Source organism: Orycteropus afer, unplaced genomic scaffold (assembly GCF_000298275.1).
Source record: "Orycteropus afer afer isolate SDZICR_OR568_19922 unplaced genomic scaffold, OryAfe1.0 scaffold00028, whole genome shotgun sequence".
Classification (NCBI taxonomy): domain Eukaryota; kingdom Metazoa; phylum Chordata; class Mammalia; order Tubulidentata; family Orycteropodidae; genus Orycteropus; species Orycteropus afer.
In genome coordinates, this window is record NW_006921615.1 from 5,975,851 (window position 1) to 5,997,255 (window position 21,405).

Genomic DNA, 21,405 nt, shown 5'->3' on the forward strand with positions numbered 1-21,405 from the left:
CACAAATTCTTCTGCTAGTTGGGGTTTAGTCCAAATCTGCATCCTTTCCTTCAAGGCTCAGGGGTCCAAGATTATCTTCTGTGTTTGTGTTAATTAGTTTCCCTTTTCTTTGTTGAAGAGGGTCTGTGCAATCCTTCTGCCTAGTCCGCCATCTTGCCCCGCCTCTGCTGAAGCTTTTTATGTTCAACAAAGATCTCATAGGATTTGGTTCCTTGGCTTAGAGGTTTAGAGTCATGGTTTCATGGGACATACAGTTAATTGGCCTAATAATGTGTTTAGTGCTAATGTTCTCTTAGTTCATTGCATAGTGCTTGGGGTCTTAAAAGGTTGCTAGCAGCCATCCAGGGCATAACAATTGGTCTCTGTTCATCTGGAACAACAGAGAAAGAAGGAGAATTAGGAACTGGAGGAGGATATGGAATATGTAGCTAATTGCTTCCATGAACAAGTGCCTCCTATGCCATGAGACCGGAAGAACTGGATAGTTGCCTGGCTACCATTACTGAACATTTTGATCAGAGATTCCATAGCAGAATACTGATCAAAAGGAGTCAAATACAGAATTTTAAATTCTGAGGGACTCTAGACTTTCTAGAGCCATAGAAGGTAGATGAGCCCCTGAAACTATTGCCTTGAGATAATCTTTAAAACTTAAACCAAAATATCCCCTGGAGTCTCCTTAAGACCGAACAGTAGTTTAGCTTAATTAGTGAAAAAACAAAAGTCTGCCTTGAACACTGTGCTTTTTTAAGGACTATCTATGTGCCATCAAAGTGACAACAGCAACTCTAAAGATTAGATACAAATCTTAGGAGGCAGTGACTTTATGTTAATGAGTGAGGAACAACTCATGGAAGGTGGGTAAGAATGGTTGCACCATTCAAAGAATGTAATTAATGTCACTAAGTTGTACATCTGGAAACCATTGAATTGGTCTATATTTTGTTGTGTATATTCTCAACAACAAAAAAAATTTTTTAAATTAAAACATAAAAGCCATTATGCCAATTTTAAGTTTTCAAGACATCCAGACAGAGTATATTAGGTTAGTCATAGACACAGCAATTAGGATAAATATAGGAAAAGTTTGCTTGCTATGCCCACTAAAAAAATCTTACCATTTGGGAATCTTAATTAATAGCTCTGAACCATCCTTCTTAAATAAATTGCAGCTTATAATGCTTTCTGGTGGCAAGAGGTATCTGTTAAATAAATAAACAAAAAGACTTAGTGTTTCTAATTTAGTCCCCAGAATGTCTGAGTTTAGATTTTGCTACTTTACCCAATGGCATAAGGGTCATAAAATCCTTCTGGGCACCTGGGTTTCCTCATAAGGTGACAGGATCTCCCTGTGAGCAACTTCTTACCCTGTGCTGTCCTTGCCTACCAGGGGTACCCTGGATAAAGTGGAAGGGCTCTTTGCTTTGATTTCTTTATCTTTAGAATTAGAGGCATCCCCTTCAATAGTCTTCATGGCCCCTTCTAGGTCTGATAGTCACAGACTCTTCTCTGCTCAGAAGTTTATTAGAATGCTCAACATCTCTCAAATCATCCTTTGTGGTGAATGAAGGACCTAGCATTGCAACCCTAAAGTCTTAAAAGGAAAAAAAGAAAGAAAGAAAGAAAGAACACTACATTGATTGCAAACCAAAAAACCAAGCTCACTGCCTTTGAGTCGGTTGCGACTCATAGTGACCCCTCCTTGGGTTTCCAAAGCACTATCTCTATGGGAGCTCTGGTAGCATAGTGGCTAAAGCACTTGACTGCTAACCAGAAGGTTGGCAGTTCAAACCCACCAGCCACTCCTCGGAAGGAAGGTTGGGCAATCCTACTTCCGTAGTGATACTGCTTCGGAAACCCAAGGAGGGGTCGCTATGAGTCGGGGCCGACTCGATAGCACATAACAGCAACAACAACAACATCTCTATGGAAGTAGATTGCTCAATCTTCTTTCCAAAGCGTGCCTGGTGGGTTTGAACCACCAGCAGTCAAATGCCTTAGGCACTACACCACCAGAGCTTCTACTACATTAATTACTTACTCATAAAAGTTGAAGGGCCCATGGCTGTGTTTCTGGTTAGGAACAGAGCTGGGCCCTAGCCCAGAGCACAGTCTTGTCGCTCTGCCCACAGTAAGGGACCACCATTAGATAACAGGGTACAGAGTAGAGAATTAGCTTCCATCCATTTCAAGGAAATGACATTTTCCTTTGTCTTCAAATGAGCCAGGAAGTGTTCTCTTAGTTTGTGTTTATCTTCTCCAGGCCTCATTTCTACCCACACTCCTTTTTATCTCCTAGGACAAGCAGGGAATACCTTGGTGGCTGGGATTGAGCTACAAAGGAATCTTCCAGTATGACTACCATGATAAAGTGAAGCCAAGGAAGGTAAGTGTGTTCCCTCTATGGGGTTTGTTGTTGCCAGTGGATAGAAGAATGGGAGTAGAAGTGAGTGAAAATACTACCCTGTGCAGCTGAAGGGTCTCTGGGCCCATCAGTCCCCTGGTAGTGTAAGTGTATACAAATTACTCCACAGTAATCCATTCTGAGCTCCCTGAGTAAATATTGTTTCTCCTTGTCACTAAGGAAACTAAGCTGTTATAATCATTTAAGACAAGGTGATTGGCTCAGTTCTCCCAAGGCAGAAGGATGAAAGGACTTTGAGGGACTGTTATCTTCCTTAATTTACTAGGGTCCTGTATACAAATGACACAGCATCTCTCTCGAATCCTGATTTCTCCCAAAGGCTTTTGGGGCGGGAACATGTTTGGACTTAAAAGAAGAGACTGTAGGTCAGACAGAGGTGAAGAATAAGAGGCATTCATTGAGAACCAGTAAATAGTTTATGGAATATTAGAAGTTATCAGAAATCTGGGAAAATAAAGCCATTTGTCAAAGAAAAGTGGAAGCAGAAAGGGATGTGAAGAATCATGGTGAACACAAAACCAGCTGTTCAAAGGGGCAGGGCATTTGCAATTTCTCTCTGTTTTCATTTACACATATTGTTCCGACCAGCACAAATTGAGAAATGATAATGATAAAATATCTCTGAGGCGAGTGCTGTCATTCTCATTCTCTGGTAGAGAATAAAGAGCGATGATGGTATGCAGTTGAAACCCTGAAATACATATTGAAAGTCTATGAAAACCACACTTGCTTTAGAAGAGAGATAGCAATATTGGTCCATGACATCATTCCAGATTGCTTTCCAAGCTTCTTTATCTGTGAATAGTATTGAATCCCACATTACACTTCTGAGTTTATGTTAATCTGTCTGATTAACATCTGCCTGAGCCAGCTTCTTTAGTAAATTGATACGAGGAAAAAAAAAAAAAAGTCTTTATATTTGGAGGACTTTCACTCCATGGATCAGTGAGTCAGTTAAATTCTAAGAAAAGATTCTGAGCAAATGATGGATTGCTCAGAATCATGGGAACAATCAGGCTTTTGAGGGAGTGTGTTGTTATGTGTCTGTCTCTAAAACCTCTTCAGTTTTCATTTATATGCAGCAGAAGATGAATTGGACCCTACATTCTTACTTTTTTCCCTTTTTGTTTTCTTGGCTGTAGGGTCCGTACTTTTGCCTCACTTATCTTTCTTCCTGTTCACTCTGTACTTCCCCCATGTGGTCTTGTTAATTTTGAGTATTTTTTCTTCTCTAGTTCTCCCTTCACACTTTATTCTCTTTACGTAGACTTTCCTTCTCTTTTCAACCTGGCTGACCATTTTTTCTACTTGCAAAAGCCAAAGATACTACTAGATCTTTAACAAAATCCTGGTTACAGTATATTCAGCTCTTTATTGCCTGCATGGGTGTAAGAGCAAGGCCAGAGTAGATCATTGAGATTTATGACAGAATTCATTAAAATCCAATGGTTGAAATCTCCACTCCCTCTAAAGCTTTTTGATTGACTTACTAACTAGTATTCATACCTGTTCAATTTAATTTATTGATCTGTTTAAGCTTTCTTTATTTTGGCTTGCTCCATTCTAACTGAGGTATTAGTAAAATTTGATAAAGTAATGATATAGCACTTGATATATGTAAACAAAAGGTGTAACACATAGCAAAGGCTCAATAAATTGCCAACAGTTATTGTGAGGCTCTAAAACAGACTTCAAAACCAAAAACCAAACTCACTGCTGTTGAGTTGGATCCAACTCATAGGGACCCCGCCTTGGGCATCTGAGGTAGTATAACTACAGAAGTAGATTACCCAACCTTCCTTCCAAGGAGTGGCCAGCCTTCTGGTTAACAGTCAAATGCCTTAGGCACTACGCCACCAGGGGCGAGTAAGAAACCCAAGGTATGACTAATCAGCCACTGAGGAAGTGGATTTACTATAATTTGTGAACTTACTCAGGTTAAGGAATTAAAAATGTTAAAAGATCAATATATTTTTCTAGGTCACTGGCTTTAATTCGAACTGAGATGTTATTTTAAATAACTTACGGTTCTGTAGCTTCTGAGGAAGTAGTTAGAATTCTCAAGCCTATTACAAATTGAGGGACAGCCAAAGTATCCAAGTCACCATTCATTCATTCATTTATTCAAAAAACCTTTATTGCATGCCTATTATGCACCAGGACATTGGGATAGATAAGACACAACTCAAATAATTGAAGCCTGTCCAGTCAATCAGGGAGAGCAATGGGTGATAATTGCACCATGTTGCTAAGAGTAATAATCAGTCATGTGAGGGTTGGTGGTGAATTAAAAGAGGGAGTGAGTCATCAGTTGGGCTTTAAGAGGCAGCAAATTTCTACTGCTTACCAAAAGGTTGCTGGTTCAAGTCTACCCAAAGCACCTTGGAAGAAAGGCCTGGTGATCTACTTCTGAAAAATCAGCCATTGAAAACCCTATGCATCACAGTTTTACTCAGACACACGTGAGGTAGCCATGAATCAGCATCTACTCATGAGCAACTGGTGGTAGTTGTGAGTAAGTGATTTTAGTTCCTTATCATCATGCTTACTGGGTCACTTTGATTTGTAATCTATTTAACAGTAATGAGGTTTTGTTTGTTTTTATCGTCATGCTTACTGTAAGACACAGAGGCAGATCCAGGTTGTGTGGGCCATGAAAATTACACACTTATTTATTCTTAAAAATAAGCATGAAAATCAAATCAATGCCTGTGAGAGGAAACAAAGTCTAGGCTTAAGTAGTTTCACAAAGTATATTCCTCTCTAAATGATAGGATGGGACATGAAGACAAAAACCCTGAGCCATAGTTAAGAATTCCCAAGTACAAGAAGACTTGGGTGGAGTGCCTATTTCTTCTTCTCACACCAAACATCATCACCATCATTAAAAAAGCCACATTTCAATGACATATCTGACAAGGGACTTATCTCTAGAATTTATAGAAAACTCCAACACCTCAACAACAAAAAGACAAATAATCCAGTTTAAAAATGGGCAGAAGACATGAATAGACACTTCACCAAGGAGGATATGCAGGCAGCCAACAAACATATGCAGAAATGGCTCATGATCATTAGCCATTGTTGTTGTTGTTGTTATGTGCCGTTGAGTCAGCCCTGACTCATAGCGACCCCTCCTTGGGTTTCCGAGGCAGTATCACTATGGAAGTAGGATTGCCCAACCTTCCTTCCGAGGAGTGGCTGGTGGGTTTGAATCGCCAGCCTTCTCATTAGCCATTAGAGAGATGCAAATCAAAACAACAATGAGATACCATCTTGTCCCAGCACTAGTAGCAAAGATCAACAAGACAGAAAGTAACAAATGCTGGCGAGGATGCGGAGAGATTAGGACTCTCATACACTGCTGATGGGACTGTAAAATGTTACAACCACTGTGGAAAACAGGATGGCAATTCCTTGAAAAGTTGGAATTAGAAATACCATTTGACCCAGCCATTCCATTGTTGTTGTTGTTGTTGTTGTTTGCTGTCGAGTCGGACCCGACTCATAGAGACCCCTTCTTGGGTTTCTGAGGCAGTATCACTACAGAAGTAGATTGCCTCATCTTCCTTCCGAGGAGTGGCTGGTGGGTTTGAACCGCCAGCCTTCTGGTTAGCAGTCAAGTGCCTTAGCCACTATGCTACCAGAGCTCCCATCCCATTACTAGTTATATATCCTGAAGAAGTGAGAGCCAGAATAACAACAGATACATGCACACCCACGTTCATCACAGCACTATTTACAATAGCCAAAAGATGGAAACAACCTAGGTGTCCATCAACTGAGGAATGGATAAGCAAACTATGGTACATACACACAATGGAATACTATGCAACCCTAAAGAATAACATAGAATCTGTGAAACACCACATAATGTGGATGAACTTGGAGGACATTATGCTGAGTGAAATAAGTCAATCACAGAAGGACAAATATTGTATTAGTCTGTTATTATAAAAAGTCAAGGAAAAGTTTATATATGGAAGGAAATTTTCTTTGTTGGTTACCAGGAGTGGGAGGGGAGGGAATACTGTTAGATAAGTAGAGACAAGTATTGATTTGAGTGAAGAGAAGGGCAATGTACCAAATGTGAGTGATCAACTTGGTGGCATTGAAGAAGAGGAAGACATAGTGAGGTATATGGGAGGTACAGACAACAAAGATGAACCCTTTTGCACATACAGTACTGTGTTGTCAGTGAAGACAAACATAGCTATACAGGTGGACAGATGGATAGACAGGCTGGACTATTAGGTAAGTCTACGCAGGGGGGAGTGTGCCCAAGACCATGTATAGAGTTGGCAGACATTGTTTCTACAAGTGTATCTGTATGTTCTGTAAGAATGCCCAGGTGTATAGTAGAGCTGACAAGGGACAAGGTTGTAGTCACTTCTTGGTCACAGCCAGCTACCCAGAGGAAATGAGTAGTTGGACCTGTGGGCTCAGAACCATAGTCTCAGGGAACATCAAGCTCAACTGGCATAACATACTACAGAAAACATTGTTCCACATCCTGCTTTGGCGAGTAATGACTGGGATCTTAAAAGCTTGCGAGCGGCCATCTAGATGTAACAATGGGTCTCTCCTCATCCACAGCAAAGAAGAAAGAAGAAAAACAAAAATTCATGGAAATAATTAGTCCAAGTGACTGGTACACCATGCAATCCTCAGCCTATATGACTATGAGACCAGAAGAACTAGTTGGTGCCCAGCTACCACTGTCAACCACCTGGAGGGGGATCTGTGTAGGAGATCCTGGATAGAGTGGGAAAACAATGTGGAACAAAAATCAAAATCATTTAAAAAAAAAAAAAAAAAATGGAGGGGACCATGTTTGCTAGTCTGATAGAGCCTGATGGAACCACTGAGACTATGGCCCCTAGCTGCCCTTCAGGTCTGGAATTGAACCTATTCCTGGCTTCCAGCCAAACAAAAGACAGGCATATGAGGTGAACATTTGCATTAGGTAGACATACTCCTTGGAGGGAACAATCATGGGAGAATAGAAGGGCTGTGTATGCACAGGGACATAGCTCATGGGGCAGGAGTGCATGGAGGGAAGGACACAGGGAAGAGGTAACTATGGGGAGGAAGTGAGAAGGGAGCTGTTGCATTGTGGTAAATTGTAGTCTATGTCATGAGGAAAAGTGTGTGTGAGCTGCTGTATGGAAAGTGAATTTGCTCTGTAAACTTTCATCCAAATCACACAGATACACAAAAAAGCCACATTTGTTAGGTTAAACATGCATGTTGAGTCTCAGAATACCAAGAATACAAACTCAGGTTGCAAAATTCTGAATCTAAAGAAATGCATGTACGTAGGAATAAATATCAATGCAGGTTAACGTATGAAGTGCCACATGATGTCTGTGGCCAGGCTCTCAACCTCACTGTACATCAGAAACTCGCATGAAACTCCCAGTTTAGAGTTGCCACAGTTGCATCCCTAGCCTCCTGATCCTACCCTAGACCCAAACACTTGAACATTTAGAATCCTTACAGTTGATTCTGATGTGCAGCCAGAGTTGACAACCACCACTTACGTCCATCTGTGTTGCCTTGACAAGCTTAGCATTGAGCAGGTAAATCAGGTTCAGCAGTTGTGTCTAACAATGCCTCTGCTCCACAGAGCTGGGATGAATCCTACAGCACAGGACTCATGGGGGATAGTCCTCTAGGTGGCGCTCCTCCCTCTTGGCACTGCAGACAGGCTCATCCATCTTGAGCCTCCAGCAATGCTCAGGGAATGAGGAGTGGCGCTCCATTCCGTGCACCTGGAGGCTTTTCCACCACACAGCTGCATCTCCAACCCAGGCAGCTGCCTTTGCTTATCCACACACCAAGGCCCTGGCTGACACTTTTGACCTAATTCCATGGCTGTGTCACATGGCGCCACAGTAATAAGAGCCAACATTCAAGTAGAGGCAGTGGCAGGGAAAGCCTCCTCCCTTTCCTTTGAAGGGCCTAGAGTCATTCTCTGGCATGCACAGCTTTAATAGCGTCAGCAAACCATTAACACCATCAGAAATGCTCAGTAGCCTCCTATGAGAATCCACTCAAGTATTTCCATATGGCCGACCAAAAACAAAACAAAACCACTAAAGGGACAGCTGATGGCTGTCCAGAAATGGGCAGAACTGTAGCTTATTCCACGTTATCTAGTGGGGGCGTGGGATGCAGGGGAAGCTTGCCATTCTAGTTTCAGTCTTTCCTAGGTAGCCAAATACTCACTTGGAAGCTCAGGAGGCTTTAGGTGAACTGGAGCAAAACACGGGGTGTCAGAGATGGAATAGAGAAGGGAGAACATTTCTTGTCCCTTTCTAGTCATGCCCCCACTCTTTGCTACCTGGACATTTTAAACAAACGGGTTCCTAAGCTTTGCTGAAGCACAGATTTCCATGCAGGCTGCTGATGTTGGTGAAAGACAGCCTCTTTGCCCTCTGGGGACACATGTCGGGAACAGCTAGACATGTGGCGACCCAGCAGGCTGTGTTTTTGGGTGTGTTCAGGCATTCAAGGCCAACTTTGATAGTATTTTGGAACCACAGGTGCAAAAGAACAGCCCCCAAAAGCTCTTTAAAAGTAGCCATCATGGTCAGGATTTTATTTTTTTATTATTTATGAGTTATTATTTTGGAAATCTGCAATACAGGTACATACCCCAGAATATTGGTCCTTGGTTGCATTTATGAGTTTTTTAAAAATATATGTGTGTGTGTGCGTATCAGGCAGGACTCCAAGCAATAAGGATAGGTTGCAGAATTTTTTATAGCTATTAATTGTCCCCTTATCAGCTCTCAGTAAATTCTTCTGTTTCTCCTCTCACTTTGCCTCCTTCTCCCCACTTCTGTGCTCTTGCTCATAGTAAAATACTATATAACAGTTAGAAAATCTCCTGTGGTTAACTCACTTTTCCCCTTGTCTTTCTCATGGTTGTATTTAAAGTTGTATACACAGTAATGAGCAGAGTATCAGAATATGGAAGCTGGCAGTTATCTGTGTGTCTGAGTCTCTGTTGAGCAACAGTGAGAAGTAGAAGGAGGGTCTATGTGTTAAAAATCTTACAGCTGCATAGATTGTTTTACTTGAGTTACCACATCCCACATATGTATACGTGTGTGTGTGTGTGTATGTGTGCAGAAAATGGAGCACTGCCTAATTAAGAGCTTCTTTAAGGTATTCAATTGCTTACCAAAAGGTAGGCGGTTCGAACCCACTAATGGCCTCACTAGAGAAAGATGAGGTGGTCTGCTTCCGTAAAGATTCACAGCCTTTGAAATCCTATGTGACAGTTCTACTCTGTCCTGTAGGGTTGCTATGGGTGGAATCGACTCTATGGCAATGGGTTAGGTTCGGATTTGGTTTTATTTCACAAGTTACAATCCTGTTGGTTGACTTCAGGGAATAATGAAACATCATCAGATTAGTATTTGGACACTTAAGATGGATCTTGAGCCTCATCTTAATTTATATTTATTGCCAAGTAAAGAGACCTAGGAGTTCCTAAACAAATGGTTAACACATTCAACTGCTAATCAGAAGAGGCTGGAGGTTTGAGTCCATGCAGAGACACCTCCTAGGAAAGACCTGGTGATCCAAAAGATCAGCCCTTGAGAACTCTGTGGGGCACAGTTCTACGCTGACGCACATGGGGTCACCATGAGTTCAGAGTTGAATCGATACCGGTTAAAGAAACCTGTTGTTGTTGGGTGCCATAGAGTTGATTTTTGACTCATAGCAACCCTGTGTAACAGAGTAGAACTACCTCATTGGGTTTTCTTGGCTATAATCTTTAGGGAAGCAGATTGCAAGATTTTTTTTTTCCAATGGAGCCACTGGGTGGGTTCAAACCACCACCCTTTCAGTTAGCAACTGAATGATTAACGATTGTGCTATCAAAAAAAAAAAAAAAAAAAAGGTTGCTGTCAAGTTGATTCCAACTTATAGCAACCCTATAAGACAGAGTAGAACTGCCCCATAGAGTTTCCAAGGCTATAAATCTTTACGGAAGCAGACTGCTACATCTTTTTTCTGCAGAGTTGCTGGTGGGTTTGAACCACCAACCTTTCTGTTGTCAGCCAAGGACTTAGCCACTTTGCTACCAAGGCTCCTTTAAAGAGACCTCAAACCAAAAAACTAAACTCACTGCCATTGGGTTAATTCTGACTCATAGCAACCCCCATTGGGTTTCCAAGGCAGTAAACCTTTACAAGAGTAGATTGCCCTATCTTCCTTCTGCAGAGTGGGTGGTGGGTTTGATCCACCAACCTTCTGGTCAGCAGTCAAATGCCTTAGGCACTGTACCACCAGAGCTCTTTAAAAACACCTAAGCCATCAAAGATGAAAAATGCCATCTGGTTTTCGGCAGTTGTGCTGATACAAGCAAAGAGTTTTTCCTCTTTCTTCCCGGAGAACATTTGAATGGAAATTAAATGATATATGTTGAAGGAGCATTGTTTATTAACTCTCTCAGAAACCAGGTCACATGGGGCACAGATAATTAAGTCTGGCAAAGTGTGTCTAACTAGGCTCTCTCTCCTGGAGGAGGAGGATCTTACATTCCTCAGATCAAAGCCAGAGAAAGGATGAGTGCTCTAATCTCTGGGACAATCTGCCCCTTCCTTTGCAGCACCCATCCCCAAGGTATCTGGGGGACCATGCTGTCCCACATGAAGGACTCTCGACTCAACCAGTACAAGGCTGAGGTGTCTTCTCAGTACTGTGGCTGTATTTTTCACTCCTCAGACCTGTGGGCAGATCAGCCATCTAGCCATTAGAAGTCAACAGAAATTCAAACAGAAAACTCTTCCCAAACAGGTTGGAGAGAGTTAGAATAAAGATCCCCCTGTACACTGTATCTGAGGCTCTCGGTGTTAGAGAGCAAACAGTGCAGAGCACGTGACTCAGTAAAACCTCCTTAGGAGAATTTTCAATATCTATAAAATCGTCATTTAGAGATGCAGCCCACTCGCCAGGCCATATTACTGAAATCTCCCCAGTGGGGAAGAACACAATGCCAGTCCTTGTTACGTATCCAGCAGACAGCATTTACTTATTTATTTGATGTGCAATTAGGGGGGCTTTTATGTACACTTGCATGCACAATTGGGAGCGCTGTGAGGGTCCCCTCTGAGACGTTAGGGGGAGGAACCAGGCTAAATGGCCTGCCCCCATCCCTGAGCAGCCCGTGTGGCTTCCTTTGAGTCCTGGCAGTATTTTGGAGGCAGGGGCATGAGCTCAGGGAATGGATGCATTACTGTCATCTCCTCTGATTAGTAAAGATTTTTAAACTGTATGAGACAATGAGACAGGAAGGGAAAATAATATTTACAGGAAATATTCCATTAACTGTGAACAGACTCCCAGTAGAGTTGCCCTGCTAAATTATTCAGCGTGATCGCACTCTGTTAAGTGCACGGCTGACTTAGTCTTGACTGCTGTGTGGATGCGCTTGATTCATTTTCTGACTCAGCTGGCCCTGAGTGGGTGCCTCCCTCATTCCATCATGTGTATTCTCCTTGGAAACCACACCCTGTGCACTTCTGGGAGAAAAACTCCACTTCTTATGGCTAGCATTCTTAGCGTTTTGCAGCCTTTGCTCACTCATAGTGGTGGATCAAAGGGCCTCCTCCACTTGCCCTTTATCAGCCCTTCAGATCTCTCTACAGTGGACTGAGTGGACCTGGAAAAATTCAAAGCCTGTGGGTGACAGGCCCTGGCTGTGGGTCATTAAGAGAGACTTTCTTCAAAGCTGAGGAGCAGGCTGCTAGAGGGATAAAAACCAAAAAACAAACCTGCTGCCATCAAGTAGATTCCAACTTATAGTGACCCTATATGAGCCAGAAGGCTAGTCAGGGGGCAATTGAGAGTTACCAGAGTATACTGTTGTAAAGTAATTCCTTAAGAAAGTTGTAATTGTGTGTCATCCAGTCGATTCTGACTCAGAGTGATCCTGTGTAACATGGTAGACTGCCCCATAAGGTTTCCCAGGCTGTAATCTTTATGGGAACAGACTGGTTTAATTTTTTCTTGGTCATTGGATCTGGGAACCCAGGGCCCCTCAGTTCCCCCAAGTTCCTGTCAAGGCCGTTTCTGAGCCTGGTCCTGAGTAAGCCAAACTTCCAAGGACACTAATTTGCATTCTCATTGTGTTCTTGTGCTGGTCACTTTTGAAGAGGGTGACTTGTCTGTGAGCAGAGAAAAAACAAAAAAAAGCATTGCCCTGTCCAGGTGGAGAATCCTTAGAGAGAAGCTGTAGTGTATACAGAACTGGCCTGGTTAGGGTAACTCCTCTGCAAAGGTGCAAGAGGTGAGAAAGGTTATGTGTGCCATCGAGTCAATTCTGACTTACAGTGACCCTATAGGGCAGAGTAGAACTGCCCCCACAGGATTCCCAAGGCTGTAAATCTTTTTTTTTTTTTTCCTCTCAACCTATCTAGGAATTTTCCCTCCCCTCCATGGTAACCAACAAAGAAAGTTTCCCTCCATTTATAAACCTTTCCTTGACTTTTTACAGTAGTGAACTAATAGAGTATTTGTCCTTCTGTGATTGACTTCTTTCACTCAGCATAGTGTCCTCCAAGTTCCTCAGTTTCCTCATCAACAAAGGAGTTGATGGCATCTGAGGTCATCAGGTTTCCTAGGCTATGCATCTTTATGGAAGTAGATTGCCTCATTTTTTCTCCCGCAGAGTACCTGGTGGGTTTGAACCACTGACCTTCTGGTTAGCAGCCAGATGCCTTACCCACTATGCTACCAGAGCTCCATAGAGGAATAATTTAAAAAGAAGAATGCAAACCAACATTTTTCCAAAAAAGAAAGGGAGGGAATGCCTATATCTAAATAGGGAACCCCTTATCTGGAGTTCCTGGGTGATGCAGTTAACACACTCAGCTGCTAACTGAAAGATTGGAGGTTCAAGTCCACCCAGAGGCACCTTGGAAGAAAGGCCTGGTCATCTACTTCTGAAAATCAGTCATTGAAAACCCCAGGGAGCACAGAGCTGCTCTGACATGTGTAGGGTCACCACAAGTCAGAGTTGACTCAATAGAAACTGGTATGGTAAGACCCATATCTGTCTTTGATAGTTCTCCAGTTTAGATCTGATCGGATGACCAAAGGTAGCTTCCCTTGCCTAGCTGACGTATCTGTATCTTCTGTGGTACAAGAGTCAGCCACTTCTACCAATCCTTGGTTTCTGCAGATTTGTTGTACTCCCAATCCCTGAGCAGGCACATGGACCAGCATTAAGAAGGGCCATATAAAGTCACATGGATTGCTGACATAAACCCAAAAAACAAACCCACTGCCATTGAGTTGATTCCAACTCATAGTAACTCTATAGGACAGAGTAGAACTGCTCCATAGAATTTCCAAGATTGTAAATCTTTATGGAAGTAGATTGCCTCAACTTTCTCCTGCAGAATGGCTAGTGGGTTTGAGCTGCCCGCCCATTGGTTAGCAACTAAATGCCTTCACCACTGGGCCACCAAGAGCTCCTCATTGTTTGCATAGCAGGGGTCAAACACAACTCTCGGTGTTTTTAACATACAAACACCCAGCTGGATAACACAGCAGCCCTCTTGAAACTGACTGGCTCTTCATCCTGCAGAAAGGTATTACCAATACTCAAGGAGCCCTATTGACTTTGGATACCATTGGAAGAAACAAAACCAAAAGCTATCATTTTGTCCCAAACCACTGCAGAAAGCATCTAGTTGACTCACCCACTCCAAAAGAAATCATGAAACAGTAGTAACTTATGAACAGATTTGGGTTTTCTAGCTTAAAAAACAGACTCGGCTAGTATAACAAGAACTTTGAGCACTTGGGATGTGAATGGCAACTCTGTTTGATCTCACACCGTCCAGGGAAATGCATTCTTTAGAGAGCTGGCTTTTCCCTTGTCCCTAGATAAGAACATAGCCAGTGGTTCCATGACTTTTCTGATTACTCTCAGGTAGTTTGAAGTCACGTGGTCACTATCAACATCAAAATAGGTTGTTATTAAGAAATTGCAAGGCATAAACCTTTATAACAATCAGTGCTCCAAATTTGATTTAAAGTTAAATCTTCTCCCAACTTGGCTCCTCACTCTGAACCTGGCGAGTTTAAAACATAGGCTGTCTCTTCCAGGGACACTCCCTCCCCATTACTGGACATCTGTTACCTGAAGCTCTCTGGAGCCAGGTTGAATGCATCTGCACTCTAGATGATTCCTTCTGCATTGCCTATGAATCTGGTGATAGATTTTACTTCTTTCTGATGTCCTTTAAGAAGTCCTTTTGGGTAGAATCTGGGCAGCTCCACACCAGTTATGTCTCCCATGGGACCCCTTTTGTCCACTGACATTCAAGTATCCTTTGCCCCTGCAGACTATAGGCATTCCAGTCCCTCTCAATACAAGCTCCTCTCCTTCAGCTCATCTGACCACAGCTAGCCAACCTGATTGTCATCTTGTAGACTCCACACCGGAGTTAGGCAGCAGTTAAAGTACCCCTTAACATCAGGGGACACCTCTGAACTCTCCAGATGACCCTAATGAACCCTCTCTACCAGGATTGAGGTGAACAGTTGGCATCTTCCACCTTCCCCCTCCAGGCAGGAGAGAGAGCTCACAGCATGTCTCTCTCCCAAGAACAACTCCTCTAAATATTCTCTCTCCATATGGTGTAGTGCCTAAGGAATTTGACTGCTAACCAGAAGGCTGGTGGTTCAAACCCACTGGCCACTCCCCAGAAGGAAGATTGGGTGATCTACTTCTGTAGAAATACCACCTCGGAAATCCAGGGAGGGGTCGCTATGAGTCAGAATTGACTCAACAGCAGTGATTTTGTTCATTTGTTTTCTTTTTGGTTTATCCACCCCTGTAAACATTTTATACTTCGATTGTGAGTAATGGGTTTCAGGGTCACCTAACCATTATTATTGTTGCTAGCTGCCATTGAAGCAGCCCCCAACTCATGGTGACCCCATACACAACAGAACAGAACACTGCTCAGTCCTATGCCGTCCCCATGATTGGCTGTAGATCAGGCCTTTGTGATCCATAGAGTTTCTATTGGCTGATTTTTGGTAGTAGATTGCCAAACCTTTCTTCCTAGTCTGTATTCGTCTGGAAGTGCTGCTGACAGCTGTTTAGCATCATAGCAACACATAGAAACATAAGCCTTCACTGACAGACAGTTATTGGCTGCACATGAGGTGCACTGGCCAGGAATCGAACCTGGGTCTCCTGCATGGAAGGCGAGAATTCTGCCACTGAACCACTACTGCTCCCACTCACCTAACCATAGAGTGATCCTATCCAAACCAGGACACTGGTAATGAAAGAGGGCATGTGTTAAGAATTATGCCATGACAATAGACTAAACCAGGGCTGTCCCAGGCAAACAGGCCTGTGGTCACTGACCTCCAGCTCTTTGGCCCCTTACTTTTAGCCTTTCCTACTTAATGGTCTGTTCTCAACTCTCGTTAGTGACATTGATCATCGTGAGGTCTCAGCAACCACTCCCATTTTAATATTCCCGTGGCTCTACTTAAATCCAATCCATATGCAACTGAGACGTTATCCACAGACAGCATAATTCATGACGAACCCATGTTGGGCCAACACTTCAGGAGACTCCAGTGAGCCCTGACCAGTGGAAGAGTAGATCATCCAACAACCAGTCGTCTTTCTCTAGCTTTCCAGTGGGGGCTCCTGATAGCTGCATGGACTTTTACAAGTCTTTTCACCAACCAGTTTTATAATCATTCTGGAAGGCATGTACTGGCTTCTTATGCAGTTCACAGGGCCCCCACACCCTAGAGTGTGCTCAGCCCCTGTGTGTTAAGTTTCCTGTCCCAGCCTTTTGAAGGAAGTGTGCCCTGGAGGAATTGTGGAGTGCTGCCTCCTCCAGATACTCAACTTTGACTAGAAAGCAAACCCCAGCCTTTAATAAGCATTCGAAGTGACAGCTGACTAGATTTCCAAGTGTGTGTTTGCACACATGTGTATATTTTGAAGTACATAATTCAGTTTATGTCTGTAGCTATGGCATTTGATTAACTGCAGAATAACTGGTTACTGGCCAGATTTCTCACCAATCAGCTTTGAGAGAGTGCATGGTCACACACTGGCAGAGGAAAGAACCTACAGGCCTCTGCCGACTGCCTGGGGCCGTTAAACTGGAGGTGTGTTGTGTCCGTGGAGGCCACCACAGCAGATGGAGTAGAGAGCACTGGTGCAACTGACTGACGGGCGGGAGCTTCTTATAGACAAGAGGTACACTGAGGATCAGCAGGCTTCTTTCTTTTATCCTGCTAGTCTTTCTGAGTGGTTTTTTAAGTTGAATTTTAACCAAAGACCATTTGGGCTTAATGATTAACTCTGATTAGGATTTGCCAGTCAAAACAGGTACCCACACAGGTGCACCATCCTGACTGGAAAGAGGCTTCAAATTGTTGTTTGTTCTCATTAGGTGTACTCAAGTTAGTCCCTACTCATAGCAACCTTATATACAAAAGAATAAACAACTGTCCCATCCTGTGCTATCTCACAGTCTTGCTAAGTTTGAGCCCATTGTTGAAGCCACTGTATCAATCCATCTTGTTGAAGGACTTCCTCTTCCATAGTGCCTAAGGCATTTGACTGCTAACCAGAAGGCTGGTGGTTCAAACCCACCAGCCACTCCTCAGAAGGAAGATTGGGCGATCTACTTCCATAGAGATACCACCTCAGAAGCTCAACGAGGGGTTGCTATGAGTCAGAAACAACTTGACAGCAGTGAGTTTGGTTAGTTTTGGTTCTCCTTTACCAAGCATTATGTCCTTCTCCTCCGCAACACAAATCCAAAGTTTGTGAGATGAAGTCTCGCCATCCTCACTTGAAAGGAGCATTCTGGTTGTACTTCTTCCAAGACAGACCTGTCTGTTCTTCTGGCAGCCTATGGTATATTCCATATTCTTTGCCAACACCATAATTGATGCCAGTGTAGCATCAATTCTTCTTCAGTCTTCTTTATTCATTATCCAGCTTTTGCATGCACCTGAGGCAATTGAAAATACCATGGATTAGGTCAGGCATGGGAGCTCTGGTGGCATAGTGCCTAAGGCATTTGACTGCTAACCAGAAGGCTGGTGGTTCAAACTCGCCAGCCACTCCTCGGACGGAAGGAAGGTTGGGCAGTCTACTTCCCTAGTGATACTGCGTTGGCAACCCAAGGAGGGGGCGCTATGAGTCGGTCCCACTCGACTCGAGGGCACATAACAACAACAACAAGTCAGGCACACCTTTGTCCTCAAAGTGATGTCTTTGCTTTTTAGCACTTTATACAGGTCTTTTGCAGCAGATTTGCCTAATGTAATGCATCGTTTGATTTCCTGTCTCAGTCATGATGGCTCTGTCGAGAGGCTGCTAAGGGGCAGGATTATGCCAGCCTCTTCCCTGGAATTCAAGAACTCAAGCTCTGCCAAGCCTCAGGGCCTGGGCCTGGGGAAGGCCCCTCCCGTGGTGGCTCTCCTTGAGCTCCTGTTGAGCCACCCCACCCTGGAGGCCTGCCCTGCCTTTCTCTGAGAAGCTTAGAGAAGCTGGCCAGTAATTACACAATAATCACAGCGCCACCAGGACTGAAAGGGAGAGGAGAGTGAAAGGAGAGATTTTAGAAGAATGTCCTTACTAATGCTTCCTAAGCCTTTATATTTTTTTAATTGTGATAAATTCACGTAACATAAAATCCACCATTTCATCCGTTTGAAAGTGTACAATTCAGTGGTTTTTAGTGCATTCACAGTATACAAACATCATCACTAATACCAGAACATTTCCATAACCCCAAAAAGGAACCTTTTTCCTCCCCCCCCCCACCTCCTGGCAACCATTAATCTGCTTTCTGTCTTTGTGGGTTTGTTTGTCATAGGCATTTCATATAAATGCAGTCATATAATATGTTCTGGCTTCTTCCACTTAACATAATGGATTCTAATTAATCCATGTAGCATTACCAGTGCTTCATTCTTTTTGATGGCTGAATAATACTCCATTGTACTTTAATGTTTACTTGAGCATTGAGATAGAAACGCACACACATATACACAAATACAAATGGTGCCTTGGCCTTTCTACTTGCTGGATTCCCTTATATAACTGTTGGCTTCATCCTCAGTTTCTTTTATTACCTTAAAATGTCACTTCAGTGAGGCCTTCCCTGACCACATTATTTACAATGGTACCCCCTCCTTGCCCCATTCTTCTTTCCTGCTTTATGTTTGTCTTTGGAAACTATAATCCTCTGACTTATTATACTATTTATAACAAAACCAAACTCACTGCCATCAAGTTGGTCCTAACTCATAGTGACCCCCATTGGGTTTCCAAGGCTGTAAATCTTTACAGAAGTAGATCACCCCATCTTCCTTCCACGGAGCAGCTGGTAGGTTTGAACCACTGGCCTTCTGGCTGGTAGCCAGATGCCTTATCCACTATACCACCAGAGCTCCTTATACTATGTATAGTATGTAGTTTTCTTGTGTATTTGCCTAGCTTTCCCCTCACAAGCATGTACAGTTTCTGAGGGCAGAGACTTTTGTGTTTTATTCATTACTGAATACCCAGTGCCTAAAACAGTGCCTGACAGATGGTAGACACTTAGCAAATAGTTGTTGCATGAACAAAAGCAGTCAGAGAAAAATATCTAAGACCTTGTGCTGATCCACTGCTGATTTGGAAGACACCACCATTCATAAGTGTGTAGTGGCTTCACAGCTAGAGGTACATATTGTTTAATTCATTTAAGGAAGGGTCTAAGAGAGTGCTACATTAAGGAGCAAAACATTTATAAGGGAGCAGGAGGGAAGAGAGAGGCACTGTTTCTTCTTATTTCTTACAGACATGGAAAACTGAAAAGCATAAAAAATTGCTCTCATTTTGACTCTGCCTCAAATTTATTTTTCTATCTTTTGGACCAAAAGGAACCAAAAAAGCTATAGTAATTAGACACTAGAGCAAAGTGCTGGAGGACTGCAGATGATTGAACAATTCTGGTTCATCTGGGCTCCTTTTCTTTCTAAGAAGCAGGAAGTGTTAGGTTGGGAAATCCTGCTTGTTGAATCTCAGTAACCTTCTCCTGGCTTCAGAGATCTTGACAGCTCGCTTCTGCTGAACCATGCAATACTTAGAGTGCTCTTGTGAGGTTTTCCATTCTTAATGACCATGATTCAAAGGGCAAACCTCAGCTGAATCGACCTTCTTCCTGAAATTGTGGACCTATTTAACACCAAACCCTAGCACAGCCAGAACAATGCTGTAGCCAGTTCTCACTCCTACCCGCCCCTGGGCTCAATATCGGCAACTGCAGGTGGAACTAAAGGACCCTACTAACAAAAAGCCAGTTACCACTGAGTCCATTCCAAGTTTATGGTGACCCTATATGAGTCGGGTCCGACTTGACGGCACATAACAACAACAACAACAACATGTGTGCAGAGTAGAACAGCTCCATAGGATTTTCAAGGCTGTGACCTTTTAGAAGTAGATTGCCAGATCTTTCTTCCAAAGTGCCTCTGGTGGCTTCAAAGTGCCAGCTTTACAGTTAGAAGTCAAATGTTTAACCTTTTGCATACCCAGGGACTGCTAGAAGGCCCTACTATTAGGGCCTTCCCACAGGTCATTTCTAAATAAAAGCTTCAGGCTGAAGGAGGCAATTTCTAGACAAAATGAGTTGTCAGGAGTCATTCTAAATCTGATAGAGCCTGTGAGACCCCTAAGACTGTGGCCCCTAGTTACCCTTCAGATCTGGAATTGAACTTACTCCCATGGCTTCCAGCCCAAACAATACACAGCCATATAGGGTGAACATTTACAGCAGATAGATATACTCCTTAGAACGGTCAATCATGGGAGAACAGAAGGGCAGTATTTGCACAGGGAGTTAGCCCAGGGAGCAGGAAGGCAGAGGAAAGAAGGACACAGGGAGGAAGTGGGAAGAGAGTTGTTACATTGTGGGAAACTGCAGTCAATGTCATGAAATAAAATGTGTGTGAACTGCTATATGGAAAATGAATTGCTCTGTAAACTTTAACCCAAATCACAATAGAAATTAAAAAATAAATAAAGGAGAATTAAAACTGTCACATCAAAAGAAAAAAAAAAGTCACTCTAGGCTGTGAGTAGAATTTTAGTTTCAGACTCAAGCTCCTGGGAGATTGTGTACTTCTCCAGTTTACTTTGGATTAGAGTTTAGTTCAGACAGAGCTGACAGAAGGGAAAAAAGTTATGCTTCCTTGATTGCAACTCTACCATTTCTTCCCCTTGGGCTTGCCCTAACTTCCCTATTGCCACATCCCCTGCAGTTTAGAAATTTAATTTTAACAAAAAGCCTGGGTTCAAACACTATTAGTTCCTCATGTCATGGAAATAACTTGAATTTTGAGCAGAAGAGGAGTTCAAATGCGAGTTCCCTTCATTATCATCTATGTGATCTTGAAAAAGTGACTTAACCTCTCTGAACTTTGACTGCCTTAATCTCTACTTCATAAAGCTTGTCATCCACTCATTCATTCATTCATCAAACAATTATTGAGTGCCTAATATGCCCCTGGCATTGTGCTAGGTGCCAGGAAAATACCTTCAAGGAGCTTGTAATCTGTTGGGAAAACATCTAAGTAAAAAACATAATAACACAGAAAAAATAATTGTTTTGGCAGAGGGCCATTGAGGATAGTCCTGGTGGAAAGAAAGTTGTTTAGGGCTGCTGAATGGAAGTATCATTTTCACCTTCACCCCTCTTCCAAATACACTGATCCCCAAATTGACCTGCTGCCTCAGGAGGGGTCGCTACGAGTCGGATCCGACTCGACGGCAATGAGTTTAGTCTCCTTCAGAAGTCCTCTAGGGAAAAAAAGAAAAGAAGTAGAACTTTAAATAGGACCAGCCACCATGGGAGCTCTGGTAGCATAGTGGCTAAGACACTTGCCTGATAACCAGACGGCTGGCGGTTCAA

The 21,405-nt window shown here is 43.0% G+C and overlaps 1 protein-coding gene across 1 annotated transcript in view; it reads left to right on the forward strand.

Moving 5' to 3' along the window:
• FRMD4A (FERM domain containing 4A) overlaps nt 1-21,405 on the forward strand; it is a 440,834-nt gene that overhangs the window by 320,577 nt on the left and 98,852 nt on the right. The window contains exon 10 of the mRNA XM_042780226.1: nt 2,300-2,386. Coding sequence (XP_042636160.1) covers nt 2,300-2,386 — 87 coding nt within the window. The remainder of the gene's footprint in view (nt 1-2,299; nt 2,387-21,405) is intronic.